This window comes from Ictalurus furcatus, chromosome 20, assembly GCF_023375685.1.
Source record: "Ictalurus furcatus strain D&B chromosome 20, Billie_1.0, whole genome shotgun sequence".
In the NCBI taxonomy this organism is placed as follows: Eukaryota; Metazoa; Chordata; class Actinopteri; order Siluriformes; family Ictaluridae; genus Ictalurus; species Ictalurus furcatus.
This window is the reverse complement of record NC_071274.1, coordinates 6440144-6460173: the sequence shown is the minus strand read 5'-3', so window position 1 is coordinate 6460173 and position 20030 is coordinate 6440144. Positions and strand designations below refer to the sequence as shown.

The window sequence follows — 20030 nt, the reverse complement described above, 5'->3', positions numbered from 1 at the left end:
TTTTGTGTACAAATTATTCAAAAATAATCAAATTCTTTAAATAAATTTACTACTTAAAATTGGCAAAAGTAAATTGATTGTTCATGTTTAAGAATACAATAAAAAAAGGATAACAATTATACCTGGGGGAAAAAAAGAATAAAAATTGTTAACACTCAAGTCTACAATATGTAATGTTGATTTAATGAAAGAGAGCATCACAAAATATAGTAATCTTCTTGACATGTAGAAAATAAAGATAAAAAACAATCTTTCAAAAAAAAAAATTATGTAGAAAGATTTTGTGTAGAAAGTTTCTAAGATATACCAAAGACAGCAACAGAAATCAGGATAATTATTTATGTTAAATTACGATAATGGTCACAAATGATTTGGAGGTCAAATCTTATATTTTCTATGCGAATGAGTTATTTTCTCTGTAATTGTGTCAAATCACACATAAATAGGAGCTCATCATCTTGAGCAGATTTAGCTATGCTACAATTATTGCTCCTAATGCTCCTCTTATTGGTGCAAACCATAACTAACCGTAATTGAAACCTATCTGAATAAAAAAACTAGAATTACACACTTTGTCACCAAGCTTCCATCATCATCATCACCTCCACCAAGTCTTGGGAAGGCTGTGGATTCAATTCCTCCTAGGAGCTTTAAACTCTTCAGTGCTATATTACATTATTTTGATTTACTAGAGAATGTGAACTGTGTGTGTTCTCCTCAGAAGTTATTTTATGAGTGATCTGGAATAGTAATATGTGGTTCCACGTTTCACCTAAAAGAACCTGTTAGGATCTATTTTCATTATGGTAAGAAAAACAACCCCAGTCACTTGAAAATTATTATTTGTGTCAGATGATATCTCAAGACTTTCACCTCTCAAAATAAACCTGGATTTGGTGGTTCACTGCCCAGTTAACCACCAAGGTCTGGAGAAGTACTTTTCATGGGTCTATACTGGATTTGTCATGCCACCCACTTTAGGCAGTGCATCATCGCTGACTATTCTAGACAGCATTAATCATGCTTCTAATGTTAAAAAAAACCAAAAAGATGCACCAAATGAGCCAATAAACACTGTAGGAACTTCATCTTATGCAAGAGTCAGAAGAATTCAAACAGCTAACCCTGTCTAGAACCCTAAATGAAACTTTTGTGGTATTTTGTTGAAATTTGCAAACATGGCACCATGTTAAAATGGAGACCAATTTTCCAAGTTTTCTCTCGGTGGACCCTCTCACATACGCACAGGTACTGATTGCTTTACTTTTCTTGATTTGTGAAATTTTTTGAGGTAACTCCAATGTCATTAACATAAGGTAGAAGCGTGACATTCGAGACCACAACTTTAAGATTTAGAGGCTCCTCAGGTAAGATTTGTTCGGGGAAAAGGTCTCCAATGGTTAAATGGGTGTATTTGAATAGATTTGAATGATTTTTTTAATTCATTGAGCTCCCCCCATTCCCAACCATGTACACAAAGCTCCACCCTCAAACTTATGGTGGTTCAACTAGTTTTAGCATGCTAACAAGAGTTAGGGTTAGCAAGGACTGTCATCCATTTTCTGTAATGCTTATCCTAACACAGGGTCATGGGGGAGCCTGGAGCCTATCCCAGGGAACTCGGGGCACAAGGCAGGGGTCACCCTGGACAGAGTGCCAACCCATTGCAGGGCTCAATCACCCACACATTTACACAATAAGGAGAATTTAGAGATGCCAATCAGCCTACAGTGCATGTCTTTGGACTGTGGGAGGAAACCGGCGTACCCCATCGAAACTCCCTAAGCACGGGGAGTACATGCACACAGGGCGGAGACAGGATTCAAACCCCCAACCCGAAGGTGCGAAGCAAATGTGCTAATCACTTGGCCATAGTGCTCCCCTAAGACCGTCATGACATCACTTTCAAGTGCACTTGGACATTCAGCTGCTTGAAAACCAAGTTACAACTCTATAAACATGCAACTTCTCCTCATACTGATTTATGAGGATGTGAAGGGGCGTTGGGGGCATGTCTATAAAATGACTGACAAGAGACCAGTCCAAATACAAACAGAATTCTGGACTGCAAGGCAGATTTCCAAACTGTTTATTATATTTTATTTATTTAGCTTTGTAATACACTTGTTCTGAGACAATGGCTTAAACTATTATTTTTGATAATTTTGACATAATTTTTCATACCATTTGTACTAATATTGACTATTATACCTTTTAACTTGCACCAACCTTCTGGAAATCTGATCACAAGTAGTCACTGAAGATGCATTCATAATGCCAGGTGTGAACAGCTGTGTCTCTCAGCTGTTCACTTGTGATCTGATCACCTAGTAGCACGTTTATACGCGGTGTGAATGCGGCCAGTGACCATGTAGTCCACTTGTGTGCATAAGTGCATGAGGCTGTCAGTCCTGTCTGTTCTGTTCTAACAGCTCTGTCCTACATGGAGAACCCACACCTGATCCCACTAGAGAGATGAGAACATGCCCTCTTTAAATATAATACCGGTTCATTGTTGTTGGTGTCCAGCCTGAGAGGAAATCCAGCCTGCTAGTCTGTCAAAGTTTTAGGTTCATGTATAGCAAGGTAGTAGGAAATTTCTGGGCTGTTGTCTTGAATTCAAACTAACTTGTCTTTTTCTCCTGAGCTGTTGGGGGGGAAAAAAGACATGTGACAATGCCTTATATGTGATTATACCGAGGGTTTATAAGGAAATGTCATTTCATCTCAGAAAGGGTCTTTGACCATGACTACACTCCAAAATCAGGGCGCCTCGGGGCTTCTCCGGACATTTAATCATCCATATAAAGGTTCCTATGACTGATCTCTCGGCAGACAGAAACCTACTGGCAGAGCATGTGGTACTGCTTCTCTGTTTTCTTCTTAAGACCTTTTTGCTCACTTCATGTTTTCCTCCTGTGCATTCTATTATTCAGATATTGAATATAGTAAAGCCTTAACTTGCATCTGTGGATGCAGTGGCGAATGGTGTTGACTGACAAAGGTTTACCAAAGTATTCCCGAGCCCATGTCAGGATCTCCATTATAGACTCATGACGGGTTTTTTAAGACAGTGACTGATCGGAGGGGATCGGAGATCACGCGCATTCAGAAATGGTTTTCGGCCTTGCCCTTTACGTACCGAGATTTGAACGGATTCCTTGAATCTTTTAATTATATTGCGCACTGTTGAAGGTGAAATGCTGAAAATCCTACCGATTTGTCTTTGGGGAAGGATGTTCTCAAAGTGTTGGGTTATTCACTGATGCATCTGTTGCCAGATTGGCGAGCCTCGCCCCATCCTTGCTCTTGAAGGACTAGGCCTTTTTGGAGTCTCCTTATATACTACGATTAGACAATTGCCTCACCTGTTTCACATTGCCTTCTTATTTCAACTTGTCACATCGCTATTAGTCCTGACTATGCACTAGCATCAGATACCAGGTCAGAAATAAAACGCATGGTAAACAAACCACCTTTTTTTAATCAGCTGGATTCTAGGTACTGTATCTTTCACATTATTACTATTTTATTGCCTACATAAACACATAGCCTGAAGCCATACGATTGAACCGATGCGTGATCTTCCCATCATTTGTTTTTCACATCACTTTATGAGATACTATGCTGATTTTATATCCTGTTCATCATTCAGATGAACAATTTTTTTTTTTCCTGTCACAGCAGATTATTAATTCATTGACTTCTAACCGTGAGTTCATTGAATTAAACATGAACTACAATCACTGATGCCATAGATATATTCTTGTATAATTAGCTTTCACATGGCTTTTCATATGGAAAATGATTATTAGCTGTAGTCTGTTCCATGAATCAAAGAGTTCTTGACTAATAATTGTATGTCCCATGGTCAGATAAATTCTGATTGTCCATGTACAACAATGCTGTTGAATTCCTGATTCTAATTGGTCAGAGGGTGTTGATAAATATTCTGTAACGTAATGTCTGGGACTGTTGACATTAATGCACTAATTCTAATACATTATCATTTGTATAGTAACAACATTCACAGGGAGTTGTATGGCATATGCTCCACATACACATTTAAAAACCTTGGGTCATTGTTGCTATGGTGAAGCTTTCTGGGATGTTTAGCATTTTTGGAAGGAGTCTCCAGTGATAGAGCTTTCTTTTACTAACTTCAAGAGAGGGGCTGGTGAAAGAACAACTTTCTATAGCTGTTATAACTTGGTTAATAAGAGGACCTAACTTGTTTCGTGGACATTAGTAACAATAAATACTCAGTACTCAGATAAAATGTATGGCGTGCTTTTCTTTAATGAATTTTTAAAAAATTGTTGGGAAAGTGTTGCGGTATAAGAGGAGTAAAAGACTTTGGAATGTGCAGTTCTTGGAAAATCACATCACCCCACTGTGTTTTATTCCTAACTTGCGAAATATCCTTATATTAAAGTACAGGAAGTGCTGACAGACTCGCATCTGACCTTTAGCGTACTAATTATTGAACAGTACGACTCCAGTTCTGTTGAAATGTCACTCGGTATGAGAAGCTCAACCACGCTTGTTCAAAATCTGTATATTAAGCTAATATCCAAATCGGTAATATATTTCAGGTCCCCTTTTTTGTTACATTTACTGGCCAAATCAGTATCAATTCTAATATACTATAGTGTACTTTGACTTTAATGATTTGACTTTGATCTCGCCACCTCTCAGGTATTGATGTGCTCAATAGGACAGCAGGATAGCACTACCTGAATCTCTGAAGCATTCATTGATAATGTGCTTTAGAAGTCTTCTAAGTCCACAGTGTGTTTTTCCTTAGCAGCTCATGAAGATTGAAGATCATGAGACCGAGCTGGTGTATTGGCTCCTCTGCACCGCCAGCCCTGAGGGAAGCCGTATGCATGATTAATGCATTTTCTTGTTGAATAAATGTTAGCATGCCTGACTGGATTTTTCAAAACACTGACTCAACATGATGTGTCTCACTTCACCAAACTGCATGGGTACATCACAAGCAAATGGATATGCTTAATATGTGAGTAGCATCCATTTTGTAGTCACAGTCACATTCTCCAAAAATTGTTTGTTTATTCCATCATTGAATAAGAAACCAATCACTGGCCATAAATATTCATTGGTAGAACAGATGTAAGTTTATAAGTCCTATTGTGACTTATGACTGTTGGATATATTTCGCTAAATTATCTGTATTGTGTGTTGTTGTATGGAATAAATTTTACTGCACAATATGTAAAGCTTACAATCTGTTATTTTGTCAATGTAGCAATCAAGCATAGATAAAGTTCACTTATGTACAGTGAGGGAAAAAAGTATTTGATCCCGTGCTGATTTTGTACGTTTGCCCACTGACAAAGAAATGATCATTCTATAATTTTAATGGTAGATTTATTTGAACAGTGAGAGACAGAATAACAACAAAAAATACATTCAGAAAAACGCATGACAAAAATGTTATAAATTGATTTGCATTTTAATGAGGGAAATATGTATTTGACCCCTCTGCAAAACATGACTTAGTACTTGTTGGCAAAACTCTTGTTGGCAATCACAGAGGTCAGACGTTTCTTGTAGTTGGCCACCAGGTTTGCACACATCTCAGGAGGGATTTTGTCCCACTCCTCTTTGCAGATCTTCTCTAAGTCATTAAGGTTTCGAGGCTGACGTTTGGCAACTCGAACCTTCAGCTCCCTCCACAGATTTTCTATGGGATTAAGGTCTGGAGACTGGCTAGGCCACTCCAGGACCTTAATGTGCTTCTTCTTGAGCCACTCCTTTGTTGCCTTGGCCGTGTGTTTTGGGTCATTGTCATGCTGGAATACCCATCCATGACCCATTTTCAATGCCCTAGCTGAGGGAAGGAGGTTCTCACCCAAGATTTGACGGTACATGGCCACGTCCATCGTCCCTTTGATGCGGTGAATTTATCCTGTCCCCTTAGCAGAAAAACACCCCCAAAGCATAATGTTTCCACCTCCATGTTTAATGGTGGGGATGGTGTTCTTGGGGTCATAGGCAGCATTCCTCCTCCTCCAAACATGGCGAGTTGAGTTGATGCCAAAGAGCTCCATTTTGGTCTCATCTGACCACAACACTTTCACCCAGTTGTCCTCTGAATCATTCAGATGTTCATTGGCAAACTTCAGACGGGCATGTATATATGCTTTCTTGAGCAGGGGGACCTTGCGGGCGCTGCAGGATTTCAGTCCTTCACGGTGTAGTGTGTTACCAATTGTTTTCTTGGTGACTATGGTCCCAGCTGCCTTGAGATCATTGACAAGATCCTCCCGTGTAGTTCTGGGCTGATTCCTCACTGTTCTCATGATCATTGCAACTCCACGAGGTGAGATCTTGCATGGAGCCCCAGGCCGAGGGAGATTGACAGTTTTTTTGTGTTTCTTCCATTTGCGAATAATCGCACCAACTGTTGTCACCTTCTCACCAAGCTGCTTGGCAATGGTCTTGTAGCCCATTCCAGACTTGTGTAGGTCTACAATCTTGTCCCTGACATCCTTGGAGAGCTCTTTGGTCTTGGCCATGGTGGAGAGTTTGGAATCTGATTGATTGATTCCTTCTGGGGACAGGTGTCTTTTATACAGGTAACAAGCTGAGATTAGGAGCACTCCCTTTAAGAGTGTGCTCCTAATCTCAGCTCGTTACCTGTATAAAAGACACCTGGGAGCCAGAAATCTTTCTGATTGAGAGGGGGTCAAATACTTATTTCCTTCATTAAAATGCAAATCAATTTATAACATTTTTGACATGCGTTTTTCTGGATTTTCTTGTTGTTATTCTGTCTCTCACTGTTCAAATAAATCTACCATTAAAATTATAGACTGCTCATTTCTTTGTCAGTGGGCAAATGTACAAAATCAGCACGGGATCAAATACTTTTTTCCCTCACTGTACCTGGGGATTCCTGCAACAATGAGCAGTCGAGCAACTAAATCTCAGTGATTTCAAGAAATGCGAACGGCTCCCGAGTACACAACAGAAAAGCGTTCGTGCCATCATTCAGAGATTGCAAGTTTGAATCTCAATGATACCATAGCCATGAGAGCAGAAATGATCTGAGCTGTCTGGGTGGGAGGGCTGACATACTCCCTCTGCCCTGTCAATCAAAGCAAAACTAACTAATGTGAGCTCACATATACGGAAGAGGTCAGATGGTACTTTAATATGAGAATAACTTTTTTTGATAAAAGCAGTATGACTTTGCTTACATTGCTTTTTCACTCTTTGCTCCGACTCATTCTCCAAGTTCCTCTCGTTCTCTTTAACTGTTCCTCATCACTGTTCTTACTACGCGTCATATTTGTGCTCACACTGCAAGATTTATTTGCCAGTCATTTTGAATATGCTGGTAAATGTTGGGACACGTGCAACTTCCCAAGAGGTCTCACTGACCCTTAAGAGAGAATGTTATCCGAACATTCAGTAAGTATTTAAAAGGTTATAATAAGCTGAAAGCTGTAATGTTCTAAAAAATTATTCTAAAAAATGTTCTCCGAACACTCGGAAAATCTGACAGAACCACTTTTTAAATATATATGTTTCTTTATAAAACAATGCTCAATTCCTTTTGGATTCATCAAGGATTTGGACCAATCACATAGGAGATCACCCTGAACCTTTACCGTTGAGAACATGTGTGCTAAGCTAGCTAACTAACTGACTTGTGTTGATTGGTCTGTTATATTCTGCTAGGTTGCTAATGAATGAATATCTAAGCATATGAAGAGGCAATTTGATGTTCAGATAGGGAAATCCCAATCATGTCGACCTGTGACAAATGTGAGCTAGTTTCCTAGCAGTTAACTAGCTGGCTTGCTAACTAAATGATTTAATGCTAGTTATACTGGGCTATTTAGTAGGAGAACATGGGGGTGTTTCCTCATGGTGTTTCCAAATTGCATATATATTTATTTATATTCATAGACCCTGGAATTTGCAAAGGCAAATATTCCTGGGGTTTTTTTTTCTGTTCCTGTTTGGTAATAAACAACGTATTTATTAAAATGATTAAATCAGTCATGTAAGTTTTATATATAAGTTTTGTAAACCCCCCCCCCTTCACCACCACCACCACCACCACCAAAGATTCCCATTACTGAAAATGTTAACTGGCACGTATCCGGAATCATTTTTCCTCCTCGAGACTTCTTGCTGTTTGGTCTCCTCCTAGACAGTCTCATCCCCACCTTCCTTATCCTGCAGCTGGTATTTCCTGAAGACGATTGTACTTTTATTTGGGCAAGATCGGTCCCCTCCTACCCCGAGATCATAAGCATTCTGCCATTCTTTCTCTCTCCTGCTCTTCAGTATTTCTCTTCTTACTTCTAAATTTTTATATCTTTAGCAAATGTGCTCGGGTCTCGCATTACAAATCCTCCGGTGTGCATGTGTGTGTAAGTGAGTGAGCCTCTTTCTCTCCTCTGAGGTCATTGCTGCCCGGCGCTGGTAGAGTGTGTGTGTAAGTCTGAGCATCAGCAATCTGCAGCATGGTAAGTGGCTAAAGGCATCCGTCTGCAATACCATTCAGCTTTGACTAGATCGCTGATAAACTGCAGAATTAGATGTGTCTGCTTGTAACAGCTAGTACAGGATGGTCATGTCAGTTGATATATGTAGCTTTGGTGAGCAGGATCTAGGTTTTTGAATCAGACTTAGCTAGTAGATAATGTTATGTGTCTTTGCAGACAGACGGTCTGCGCTTATGTCACAGGTGGTAATGTATACAAGAGACAACAATCACTTCTGGGCTCAAACATGGGCTTTATTAGCCCTGCAGGTGTATGCAGGCATGTGTGTGGTTTGGAGAAAATGCTAAAGTAGGCACTGCAGATGTTTCACAGATGTGCATGACTACATGTGTAATATGCTTATCAGTATCAAACTATTGGCTTTGTGCAATTGCAGGATTTTGCAATATGCACAACAGCATGGTCATTAGGGCTGAGAAAAACAATCTTAGATGCATCTCAATTCTCTCTTTAAACAATTCTGCATCAATGAATAGGTTTCCATGATTATTTTTTTTATTATTCATTCTTCCAGTTTATGTAATGTCACATATAATTGCTGCCATCTTGAGGAACGAATATGTCACTGATTATATTAATGTGATTTTATCTTTCATTTATAATGAAAATTGACTGCCCTAATACCCTTCACTATATGCAGTATGTTTTTAACAAGAAGCAATGTTTGGGAGTGGATCCTCCTTGTCATGCTGCTTCGTAGCTATGTTAGCTAGTTAAGTACGGTACATTATGGGATGGATAACTGGGGTTTATCTTGGCAGAAAGTGTTGCTAACATTAGCTAAATTGAACTAGTTAATTGTTATCAACCCTCTGTACAAAGACAGAGGTTTTTCTCCTCCTGGTTGTTGTTGCCAGATGGGCTGGTTTGTGTATTTTAGAATCTGCTGATGATCTGGGTTTTTCCACACACAACAGTCTCTAGAGTTTAAACAGAATGGTACGACAAACAAAAAACTTTCCGTTTTTTAAAGCAGAAATGCCTTGTTAATGACTGTTTTGAGCTGTCAGGAAGTGTACAGCAACTCAAATAACCACTTTTTACAACTGTGGTGAGCAGAAAAGCATCTCAGATAGCACAACATGTTGAACCTTGAGAGAGATGACTTTCAGGAGCGAGTCCAAAGCTATGCTAGGACATCCGTATTCATCCAAATGCCTATAGCTAACATTCCATGTGCCAGTAATTATGATGATAAGCCATGATATTTCGTATGGTTCTGCCAACTAAGAGCTACACAGTTTTAAAGCTAAAAATCAAGTGTAGCTGAGGTGGTTACATTTGATATCCCTAACAAAACTTCAGGAATGTTATATGACATCAGCCTACATTGTGTTCTACCTTGAGGCTCCAGAGATAAAAGCAAGATCATACTTGCAAAGAATTAATGTTTCTCAAGGTTTGAGGAAAAGTGAAAGAAGCAAAAAAATAATAATTTTTCTTTTAAAAAAAAATGTTTTAAAAAAAAATTTTAATTATTTTTTTCATTATTTAAATCTCACACTGTCACTGTCATTGGGATTTGTGGTAAACCAGTGTTTGTCAGCTCCATTGTTGCTTTCTGCCACATCTCAGGATGGATCCTGTTTTCTTTAGATCAATCGTTAGTGTTCGTCCCATTTGTGCTGATTGCCAAGTGCACTTGTCTTGCAGGTAAACAAACGTTTGCTGCTGTCTGGACTTCTCCAAACATCTCTTGCTTTAGTAGAAGAAGTGTTGTTTATGGTGGTTCTTAGACAAACAAATGTATACTCATAAAATCGATGGATTCTTAAACAGGCACAGATTTCAAAACATTTCTTGGGTATTAAAGGAAAACTCCACCCTGAATAACTTAGATAATTAATCTTTATAATTCAAACATGATCTCCAGTGGTGTCCAAGATTTATTTAAAAATTCTGAGTTGGCGTTTTTGGTTTAAACTTCATTCATTGTCATGGTCTGTTTTGTGGTGCTCAAAGAGATTGAGAGAGCTGAACAGAAGACGAAAGAACTAAAGCACTGCCGCATCAATCTCCTAATCCTAATCCTAATCCCAAAGCTTATCTCGAAAGGTTCCAACATTCATGCTCATACCACCGTCAAAGGCATTGCGCTTGTCATCTTATAGCTTGATAACTAGCAGTGTTTAGTTTGAGACTTTGAGCTGCATTGCATTGTGGAACTTGTGGAACATCTTTCAGGTTGGATTTTTCCTTAAAACAAGGATATAATTTAAATAGTTTCTTAGCTAATAACTGCAAATACGTATATTTACAACAACATGGAGGGTATAATGGAGACAGCTTCAGTATCCAGAGTTTTTGGTTGGTAGAAGTTAGAGGTTAAGATTATATTTCAACAGCAATTTGCACTCAGACAGAGATCGTGGCAATAGGAGTCACTGTGTGTAATTGTTTTAGTCTTCTTATCTTAGCATTTGTGCTATGCATTATCTATCTTTAGGAAGTGTGTGTATATGGCTGTGGATTGGAGCTGCCCTCTCTAAACTAATGATTATGGGATCTCACCATGTGTTATTACTTTATCTTAATCCAAAAATCTCTACGCTCTTTCCACCCACGGATGCATTTAGGGGAACGATGGCCACCCACCACCATCCTACTGAAGTTTTATTTATATATATATATATATATATATATATATATATATATATATATAATATATATTATATATCTTGTAGTACGTACATAGATACAGATATAGCTTTAACCAGTGCTCTTTCATTCATTGTATTTTTTGCTGCTTTAATACTGTTCTTGTTGCTACATGCTCCAGCTCTGGAATATTGGTGCAGTGTGGGTTGTGGGTGGAGACGAGAGGTGAAGGTCAAAACACAAGCAAATCAAAACAAGTCTTTAAAAAACAGGCCAGAGTCAAAACTAAAGGATGGTAAACACAGTAGTCTTGGCACAAAACTATCTGTATGCATGAAAGCATAAACTATTCACTACTACGTTGTTAGGATTTGAATGGTATATATGGAATAAAACACAACAGGACATGCTTTTGTAGGAAAATAATGAACAACAGGGTGGTGTGATGGTTTCGTTACCTTCTCAAAGTTGATTAATCTCCAATAACGGCATTCTGTCTTTATTAAACCACATTCTTTCTTTATTAAAGACTGACACAGCATACGTTTGATCCGTTTATAGATGCATTTAATGTGGTAATGCATGTAAAACATGTTCTTGTAATCACTTACCTTTAAACCAGCCTCTCCAGCCTCTCTTTTTTTTACTCTCTCTTGAACTTAAGACAAAAACATGGCCACTTGTTATGTTACCAAGAATTATATATTTTGATTGCAAGCTTGATTTCCAGCCAGCGGTGTGTGTGGGTGGGTGTGGGTGGGTGTGGGTGTGTGTGTGTGTGTGTGTGTGGGTGTGTGTGTGTGTGTGTGTGTGTGTGTGTGTGTGTGTGTGGGTGGCTGGCTGGCTGGCTGAAGGAGCACCTAGGAGACAGGTGAATTTTTACAGTGTTCCGTGCTTCTTTTATTATTTTTTTTCAGTACTTCTACCACGAGCACTTTTCACTGTACACTTCTTCCACTCAATTAAAACAAAAGAAAAAAAAGAAAAGAAACCAGAAACTCTGTCATTCATGGATTGTCACCCCCGAATTCAACTTTAAGTTCATTCAAATTCAAGCTGAGTGTGTTATGTGTATTGTGTCTGCTCTGTCAGCTTTGTCTCTCTCTGGCTCACAGCATCTACTGAAAAGAAAGCATGTATACAGTGGTGCTTGAAAGTTTGTGAGCCCTTTAGGATGTTTAATATTTCTGCATAAATATGACTTAAAACATCATCTAAAAGTGTCCACAAGTCCTAAAAGTAGACAAAGAGAACCCAATTAAAAGGTGAGGCAAAAATATTATACTTGGTCATTTATTTATTTATTGAGGAAAATAATCCAATATTACATATCTGTGTGTGGCAAAATTATGTGAACCTTTAAGATTAGCAGTTAATTTGAAGGTGAAAATAGTCAGGTGATTTCAATCAATGGGATGGCAATCAGGTGTGCGTGAGCGCCATGTTTTATTTAAAGTACAGGGATCTATCCAAGTCTGATCTTCACAACACATGGTTGTGGAAGTGTATCATGGCATGAACAAAGGAGATTTCTTAGGAGCTCAGAAAAAGAGTTGTTCATGCGCATTAGGCTGGAAAAGGTTACAAAACCACCAATCCACTATCAGAGCAATTGTGTCCAAATGGAAGAAATTCAAGACTATTGTTAACCTCGCTAGGAGTGGTCGACCAACAAAGATCACTCCAAGAGCAAGACGTGTAATAGTCTGTGAGGTCACAAAGGAACCCAGGGTAACTTCTAAGCAACTACAGGCCTCTCACATTGGCTAATGATAATGTTCAAGAGTCCACCATCAGGAGAATGCTGAACAACAATGGTGTACATGGCAGGGTTGCAAGGAGAAAGCCACTGCTCTCCAAGAAGAACATTTCTGCCGCTCTGCAGTTTGCTAAAGATCACATGGACAAGCCAGAGGGCCATTGGAATAATGTTTTGTGGACAGTTGAGACCAAAATAGAACTTTTTGGTTTAAATGAGAAGCGTGATTTTGGCGAAAGGAACACACTGCATTCCAGCACAAGACCCTTATCTCATCTGTGAAACATGGTGGTGGAAGTATCGTGGTTTGGGCCTGTTTTGCTGCATCTGAGCAAATTTCATCAATAAATGAATTACCAAGTATAATATTTTTGTCTCATTTGTTTAATTGGGATCTCTTTATCTACTTTTAGGGCTTGTGTAAAAATCAGATGATGTTTTAGGTCATATTTATGCAGAAATATATAAAACACAAACTTTCAAGCACCACTGTAAGTAAGCTACTGGTAATAAGACACAGTTGGTAACAATCACAAGTTACCTGCCGGTTAGACCCGCCTCCTCTCTCCAGCCATACCTGACACTCGACCACTTCCCTTCTGCCACACTGCATTTTACACTTGTGCCCACATTTGGACTTTGAACTGATATTTGTTTTCTTTTTGTAGTTGTTTTAGTCTGGAAATAACCATAGACCCTGCATACACCTATTCATTTCATGCATATTTTATCCGGATTGGATTATTAGCCACTTGTAGTTCTATTTTACAGATTATTCATTGGAAAAGAAGGAACACCACAGGAAGTTGTCAGTGTTATAAGCTGAATTACAACTGAATATCAGACTAAATGACTGCAAGTGTAATTACAAGTGTAATTTCACATATACTGCATGTGTTTAAACATGTGCGCGCACACATAGAAAACAATGTATACCACATTTGTGTGTGCGTGCGTGTGTGTGTGTGTGTGTGTGTGTGAAAGGTAAACAGCAGTGCAGTGAAGTAAAACATCTTTAAAAGCAGCTATGGGCTTCAAAACTAATCATTACATCTTGCAGTAGTGTTATTGATTAGTTTTGTTTCCTGTCAGCATTTGATGTCTGCATTACTGTAAAAGGTTTGTTTTAGGAGGCACAGATTATAGTGGACAAAATAGAGTGTAGGTTCAAATGAGTGAGCTCCTGGGTGCTGTTCCAATGACAGACCTGCAGGTAAGCCTTAAAGCAGCAGATCATATCTGAATAAAATTTGTGCTTCGGGGAAAAGCAGAAAGTCTTTCGCTTCCAATAGTTTATTTGTGGACTGCCTGCTGTTTCTCTGAGTGATACAGATGACCTTGTCTTTGAACCCATACAATGTTTCTGAGTAGGTGTAGTATTACAGTTTCACTATAAGGTTGAAGGTTTGAGATGGCTCATGTATCTCAGAGGACTAGCTACCTCATGTTATCTAGCTAGCTAACAAAACCTGTGAACATACACATGTCTGTATAAACACCAATTATGTTTTCCTTCCTATATGAAGATGCATATATGGACTCAATGTCATGTCTACATTTCTGTATATGAATTCAAAGATTCTCCTTCTGTGATCTGTGATCTTTAGACAGACCTTACTGTTAATTACGCTTTGCTTTGTGCCAATTTCATCTATCTGGACATTAGTCTTGTGAAATCATGAACGTTATAAGTGTACATTAATGGAAGATGAGAAGAGGACAGGCTTCTGTCTGGGGGTGGGGGACAAAATGGAGAAGTAATACTTGTAGAAGTAGTGGAGAAGACAGACGTTAGACTTGAAGTTCCAGAATGCAACGTGATGCACGTGAGTTACGGCAGAGACTCAGCTCAGCTAGTTAGTGATCTAGGACATGACAAGAATGATGCCACTGAAAGCTGAAGCCTTGGAATCTGACTTGTTTGAGTAGAGTGTACAGATGACGAGGTGAGGGAGCTGGATGAATTAAAGCGCTGCTGCACTGGTCGCTTTAGGTACTGCTGAAGCAAGGGATAATTCCCATTGGCACCATTCAGTATATCAGTATGTAGTCCGACGGCATTGTGGGTAATATAGAAAACCATTAAGCAAACTGAAAATAGTCAATGAAAAAAAAGAAATGCAGAATTTCATCATAAAGGCTAATGAAGATCAAAAACGAATTATAGAGATTAACGTGCAAGGATTTTTCCTTTATTGCTGCCAGCCAGTGGAGCAAAAATCACATTTTACTTCCTTCAGTGGTGAAACGCACCCTCTATTTATATGACTCAATACCACTATTCAGTAGCAACTACTCCGCCACATCAAAGAACTTAAAGCTATCCTAAAGCTGATACCATGTCACCCATTTTGACTTGACATGGCTTTTAAAGAGCTTGTGTATTGTTTGGTGTTGCAGGCAACCTAGAATGCTTTTGACCCCATTCAGGGACATAGAGACGTTTGTTCAAAGGCCAAAATCAGATTGTTATTTCAAGCATGCCACAGTTGTTATGTCTACTTCTATTGTTTTCATCTCAGGTAGAGCCTGCAGTCATCGTTTTTAAGCTCTCAAACATCACCCACCCCCCACTGCGCTTCGTTCCTGCGTGAAGAGAAATTCCACCTTTACGGTAACTTTAGGTCCATTGAAAAGCAATAGACAGAGTAATCCCTGGTTTCCTTTGGAACCTTGCAGATGATGAAAGTAAGAGTGCAGCTGTGTGAATGGCTCAGTTCCTGTTCATTATTATAAACGGCTTATTAGTGTTTCCCTCCATCCTTTTGATTTATTGAATGCCACACTTTTAAAGGCATACTACTGGGTGCAATTACTTATATCACATAACGATCTTTTGTATGTAGCTCCGCTAACTGTACCTTTGGTAGCAATCCAAGTCTTTCTCCATAAGGCAGTGTTTTCTTAAGCCTTGCCTTAAAGTTGGATATGACCAAAATAGCACAGAATAAGCACTATAAATTAATATCTTTGCACCACACGTAAGTTTCAGAGGATGTTATTGCACTATGAGACTGCTCTTTGGAGGTCTCAAATCAGCACACACTTTTTGCCCCATTAATCACTTTTGTAACAAGTCTTATTTTAGTGTCTCTCATAATGTGTTTGCACTTTTCCTTGCAGGATTTTATAGGAACAGTTTTTATCTGTTTGTACTGATCTTTTCTGCTCAGACAATCTGATTTCAGATAATGAAAACAGAATTTCTGTGTGGGGCACACGGTGGCTTAGTGGTTAGTACGTTCTCTTCACACCTGCAGGGTTCGAGTCCCGCCGGGGCCATGTGTGTGCGGAGTTTGCACGTTCTCCCCGTGCTGCGGGGGTTTCCTCCGGGTACTCCGGTTTCCTCCCCCCAGTCCAGAGACATGCATGGTAGGCTGATTGGCATGTCCAAAGTGTCCATAGTGTATGAATGGGCGTGTGAGTGTGTATGTGATTGTGCCCTGCGATGGACTGGCACCCTGTCCAGGGTGTACCCTGCCTTGTGCCCGACGCTCCCTGGGATAGGCTCCAGGTTCCCCGTGACCCTGAAAAGGAGTTAGAGGTAGAAGATGGATGGATGGATTTCTGTGTTTCTTATTAACGTTTATATAGCAAATCAAGCATCCTTATACATTTATTTTTGTTATATTAGGTAGGCCTATACAATACAGTCTGTACAGGATTTCGCAGAGTTTTTTATTTGTGATTGCTGCTGCCAAAAATGTTTGATTTTGCTGTGGCTTTTTTTTTTCTTATTTGCAATGCAACTTGCTGAGTTCTTTGTGCATTACTTGCGGAAAACCACTTGAATTGGTGAAATTGCAATTGCATGAAATAGTTTTGTATGCTCTTTCACAGTGATGTTTGTTGATAAATGTTTGTGATGTTTGTTGGGGCAGTGGTGGCTTGGCGGTTACTCTGGGTTACTGATCGGAAGGTCGGGAGGTCAAGCTCCAGCACTGCCAAGCTGCCACTATTGGGCCCTTGAACAAAGCCCTCTGCTCCAGGGGTGCTGTATCATGGCTGACCCTGCGCTCTGACCCCAGCTTCCTAACATGCAGGGATATGCGAATAAAAGAATTTCACTGTGCTGTAATGTATATGTGATTAATAAAGGTCGCATTCTAAATGAGACCTTTTAGCTGTACTCATGTTCAAGACACGTGAATCCAAGAGAGCTTTGGTTGAATGGGTGTTGTGATGTTGTCAAATGACGAATATTGGCCCAAATCTGCGGTAACCATGAAGCTTCTCAGAATATTGCGGAGTTTGCTTGATTTTGCATTAATTTCTGCGATCGCAAAATCCTGGAGGTACTGACAATAGACTGATCATGTCCTTGGTGCTTGAAGTGGGTCAATACTAGGAGTGGGTGATATGACAAAAATATAAAATCACAATATAGACGTTAGTCATATCGAGCACTGCATAGGCTCTAGAATGCCATTATTTTACATCCTTAATAGGGTCCATGTTCAGTGAACAGGACAGGCATTTGGAATACCACCTGAACGTGTATTTTATGTATGTACAGGGCTGCGATAAAACAACATTATTCCTGCTTGAAGGCGAGTGGAAGATGGCACCCACTTTGAGGCGGCACTAAACTGAAGTGGAAAAACAAGCGCAGAAAAGTAAAGCGAGCCGAGTCAAGTCAAGCCATACCGTGCAGTGGAAAAGTGGCTAAAATGTCTTGAGACCAGACTTGATCCAAGACTCCACTTCCAGACCCTTACTTTGCTATTAGGTACTAAAAAGCAACCAGATAGGAAACAGTTTTGTAATTTTTCAGATTTTTTACACAGAAAAAGACAAGGCGATGGTGAACATGAAGGTTAGTCACACATTATTGATTTCAAGCCTTTTCACTTTCAGGCCTTACATTGCTAGTAGAAGAAGTTCTGCAGTTCTGCCTACCAAAACCCAAGCTCAACCAATCAAATCAATACGGGATTGCTGCAAAATATACAGTGCCCTCCACTAATATTGGCACCCTTGGTAAATATGAGCAATGAAGGCTGTGAAATATTGTCTTTATTGTTTAACCTTTTGATCTTTTGTTAAAAATAAATAAATAAATAAATCACGAAAATATATCACACAAATATATGGATATCAAATAATTGCAAACATAGCACAGGTTTATATAAAAAAAAAATCTTTGTTAAATATAGGTGTACAACAATTATTGGCACCCCAATGAATTCATATGAGAAAAATATATTTTAAGTATATTCCCATTGATATTTAAAACATTTTAAGTACACCTGGGTGACATGGAACAGGAAATTGTTCAAACATGACTTCCTGTTTCACAGGGGTACAAATTTGAGCGAACACATAAGCCAAATTCCCTTAGTCATTCATAACAATGGGTAAGACCAAGGAATATAGCTGTGATGTGTGGCAAAAGGTTGTTGAGCTTTACACAAAATGTGATTTAATGTTTTTCGGCTGTTTTTCTACCAAAGGACCTGGATATTTTGTTAGGATACATGGTACCACGGACTCTATCAAACATCACCAGATATTAAATGAAAAGCTGATTTCCTCTGCAAGAAAACATAAAATGAGCGGTAGTTGGATCTTCCAGCAGGACATGATCTAAAACATACATCAAAATCAACACAAAAATGGTTTACTGACCACAAAGTCAAGGTCCTACCATGGCCATCCCAGTCCCCTGACTTAAAACCCATCGAAAACCGGTGGGGTGAACTGAAGAGGAGAGTCCACCAGCATGGACCTCAAAATGTGAAGGATCTGGAGAGATTCTGTATGGAGGTATGGTCTCAGATCACTTGCCATGTATTCTCCAACCTCATCAGGCATTATAGGAGAAGACTTGGAGTTGTTATCTTGGGAGGTAGCACACCTATATTTGTTTTTTTTTGTTTTTTTGTTTTTTTAAATAAACCTGTGTTGTGTTTCCAATTGTTTGATATCCATGAGAGCAGAGTATTTTTGTGAATTGTATGAACAATATATAAAAAGGTTAAACAATATAGAACATTTTTCACAGCCGTCTTTGCTCATATTTACCAAGGGTGCCAATATTAATGGAGTGCACTGTAGTTATGTATCAGGATGTGTGTGACCATCCAATATTTAATGTCTATAGTTTTGCATGTCAGAAGTTGACACACAAACTAGTTATCCCACTTCACACACTGAATATCCTGTAACGGCATGTTTTTTTTTTTCCCAGAACATGTTTTGAGCTAAATGAAAAGTGAGCTCCGTAACCTGGAGGAAGTCATTTGGTAATATGGCAATACCAAGACAAACAAGTCTCATGTTTTTGACCATATGCACTGTAGTAGGGTTATTTGAGTGAATCTGATCAGTAGATTTGTGCTCGAAGGCAAAAATAAATAAATAAATAAATGAAAATGGCATTCAAGTGTCCTAACAAAGATCCAATATTTTAAGTCTATTCAAAATTTCCTAAACGCTTGGGCTAAATTGTCATTGCATTGCAAATGAATTAGCGCAAACAGTCATTTTATAGAATGTTTCACATTTTGAAACATTTGTAATTAAACATTAAATAAATAATGTATGTGTATGGCAAATGATATGTGGTGTAAGTAGTAGTAGCTGAATATCAAATGTCATTCCATCATAGGGTGCACTACATAGGGTATGAAACAACTGTGTTTTAGAACCTATGTAGTAATCATGTATAGTGAATAAAAAAGAGTTTAATTAAAAGGTTTATAACAGAGACATAAAAGTGAACAAAAAGGGGGGGTCTGGGTTATACTTGACGCATGATTTTGCGAGCGCATACAGAAGCAGCAACGACGCAAGTGGATTATTCATACGTTCACTGCGTATAGTATAAGTGTAGAATATTACATCAGAGCCAAAACATCCCTGTACATCAGGTTTCTAAGTCTAACTGTAAAATGTTTAAAGATTTCATGCTCAGTGACATTAAACATACTGACGAGCTGTGTGTCTCATAAAACTACACAGTCTTTGTGATTGCTGTTATGGGCTGCACCTCAAATCGAAACCTCTGACCTCACATTCAAAGATATTTACTAAATAAAGAAACCTCAGAAGACTGGTACGCAAAACAGACCTTTCAGTAGATTTGATGGGTATATGAGAGTTTTTAACCGTAACAGAAAAAC

General features: G+C 38.9%; 1 protein-coding gene across 2 annotated transcripts in view; it reads left to right on the top strand.

Moving 5' to 3' along the window:
• Window positions 1-20030, top strand: part of septin4b (septin 4b) — a 66814-nt gene that overhangs the window by 19443 nt on the left and 27341 nt on the right. The window contains exon 1 of one of the 2 annotated variants that reach the window (XM_053651111.1): window positions 8316-8510. The exons of the other annotated variant lie outside the window; for it this stretch is intronic. Coding sequence (XP_053507086.1) covers window positions 8508-8510 — 3 coding nt within the window. The 5' untranslated portion in view covers window positions 8316-8507. Of the gene's footprint in view, window positions 1-8315; window positions 8511-20030 lie in introns of those variants that run through there. 2 annotated transcript variants of the gene reach the window in all.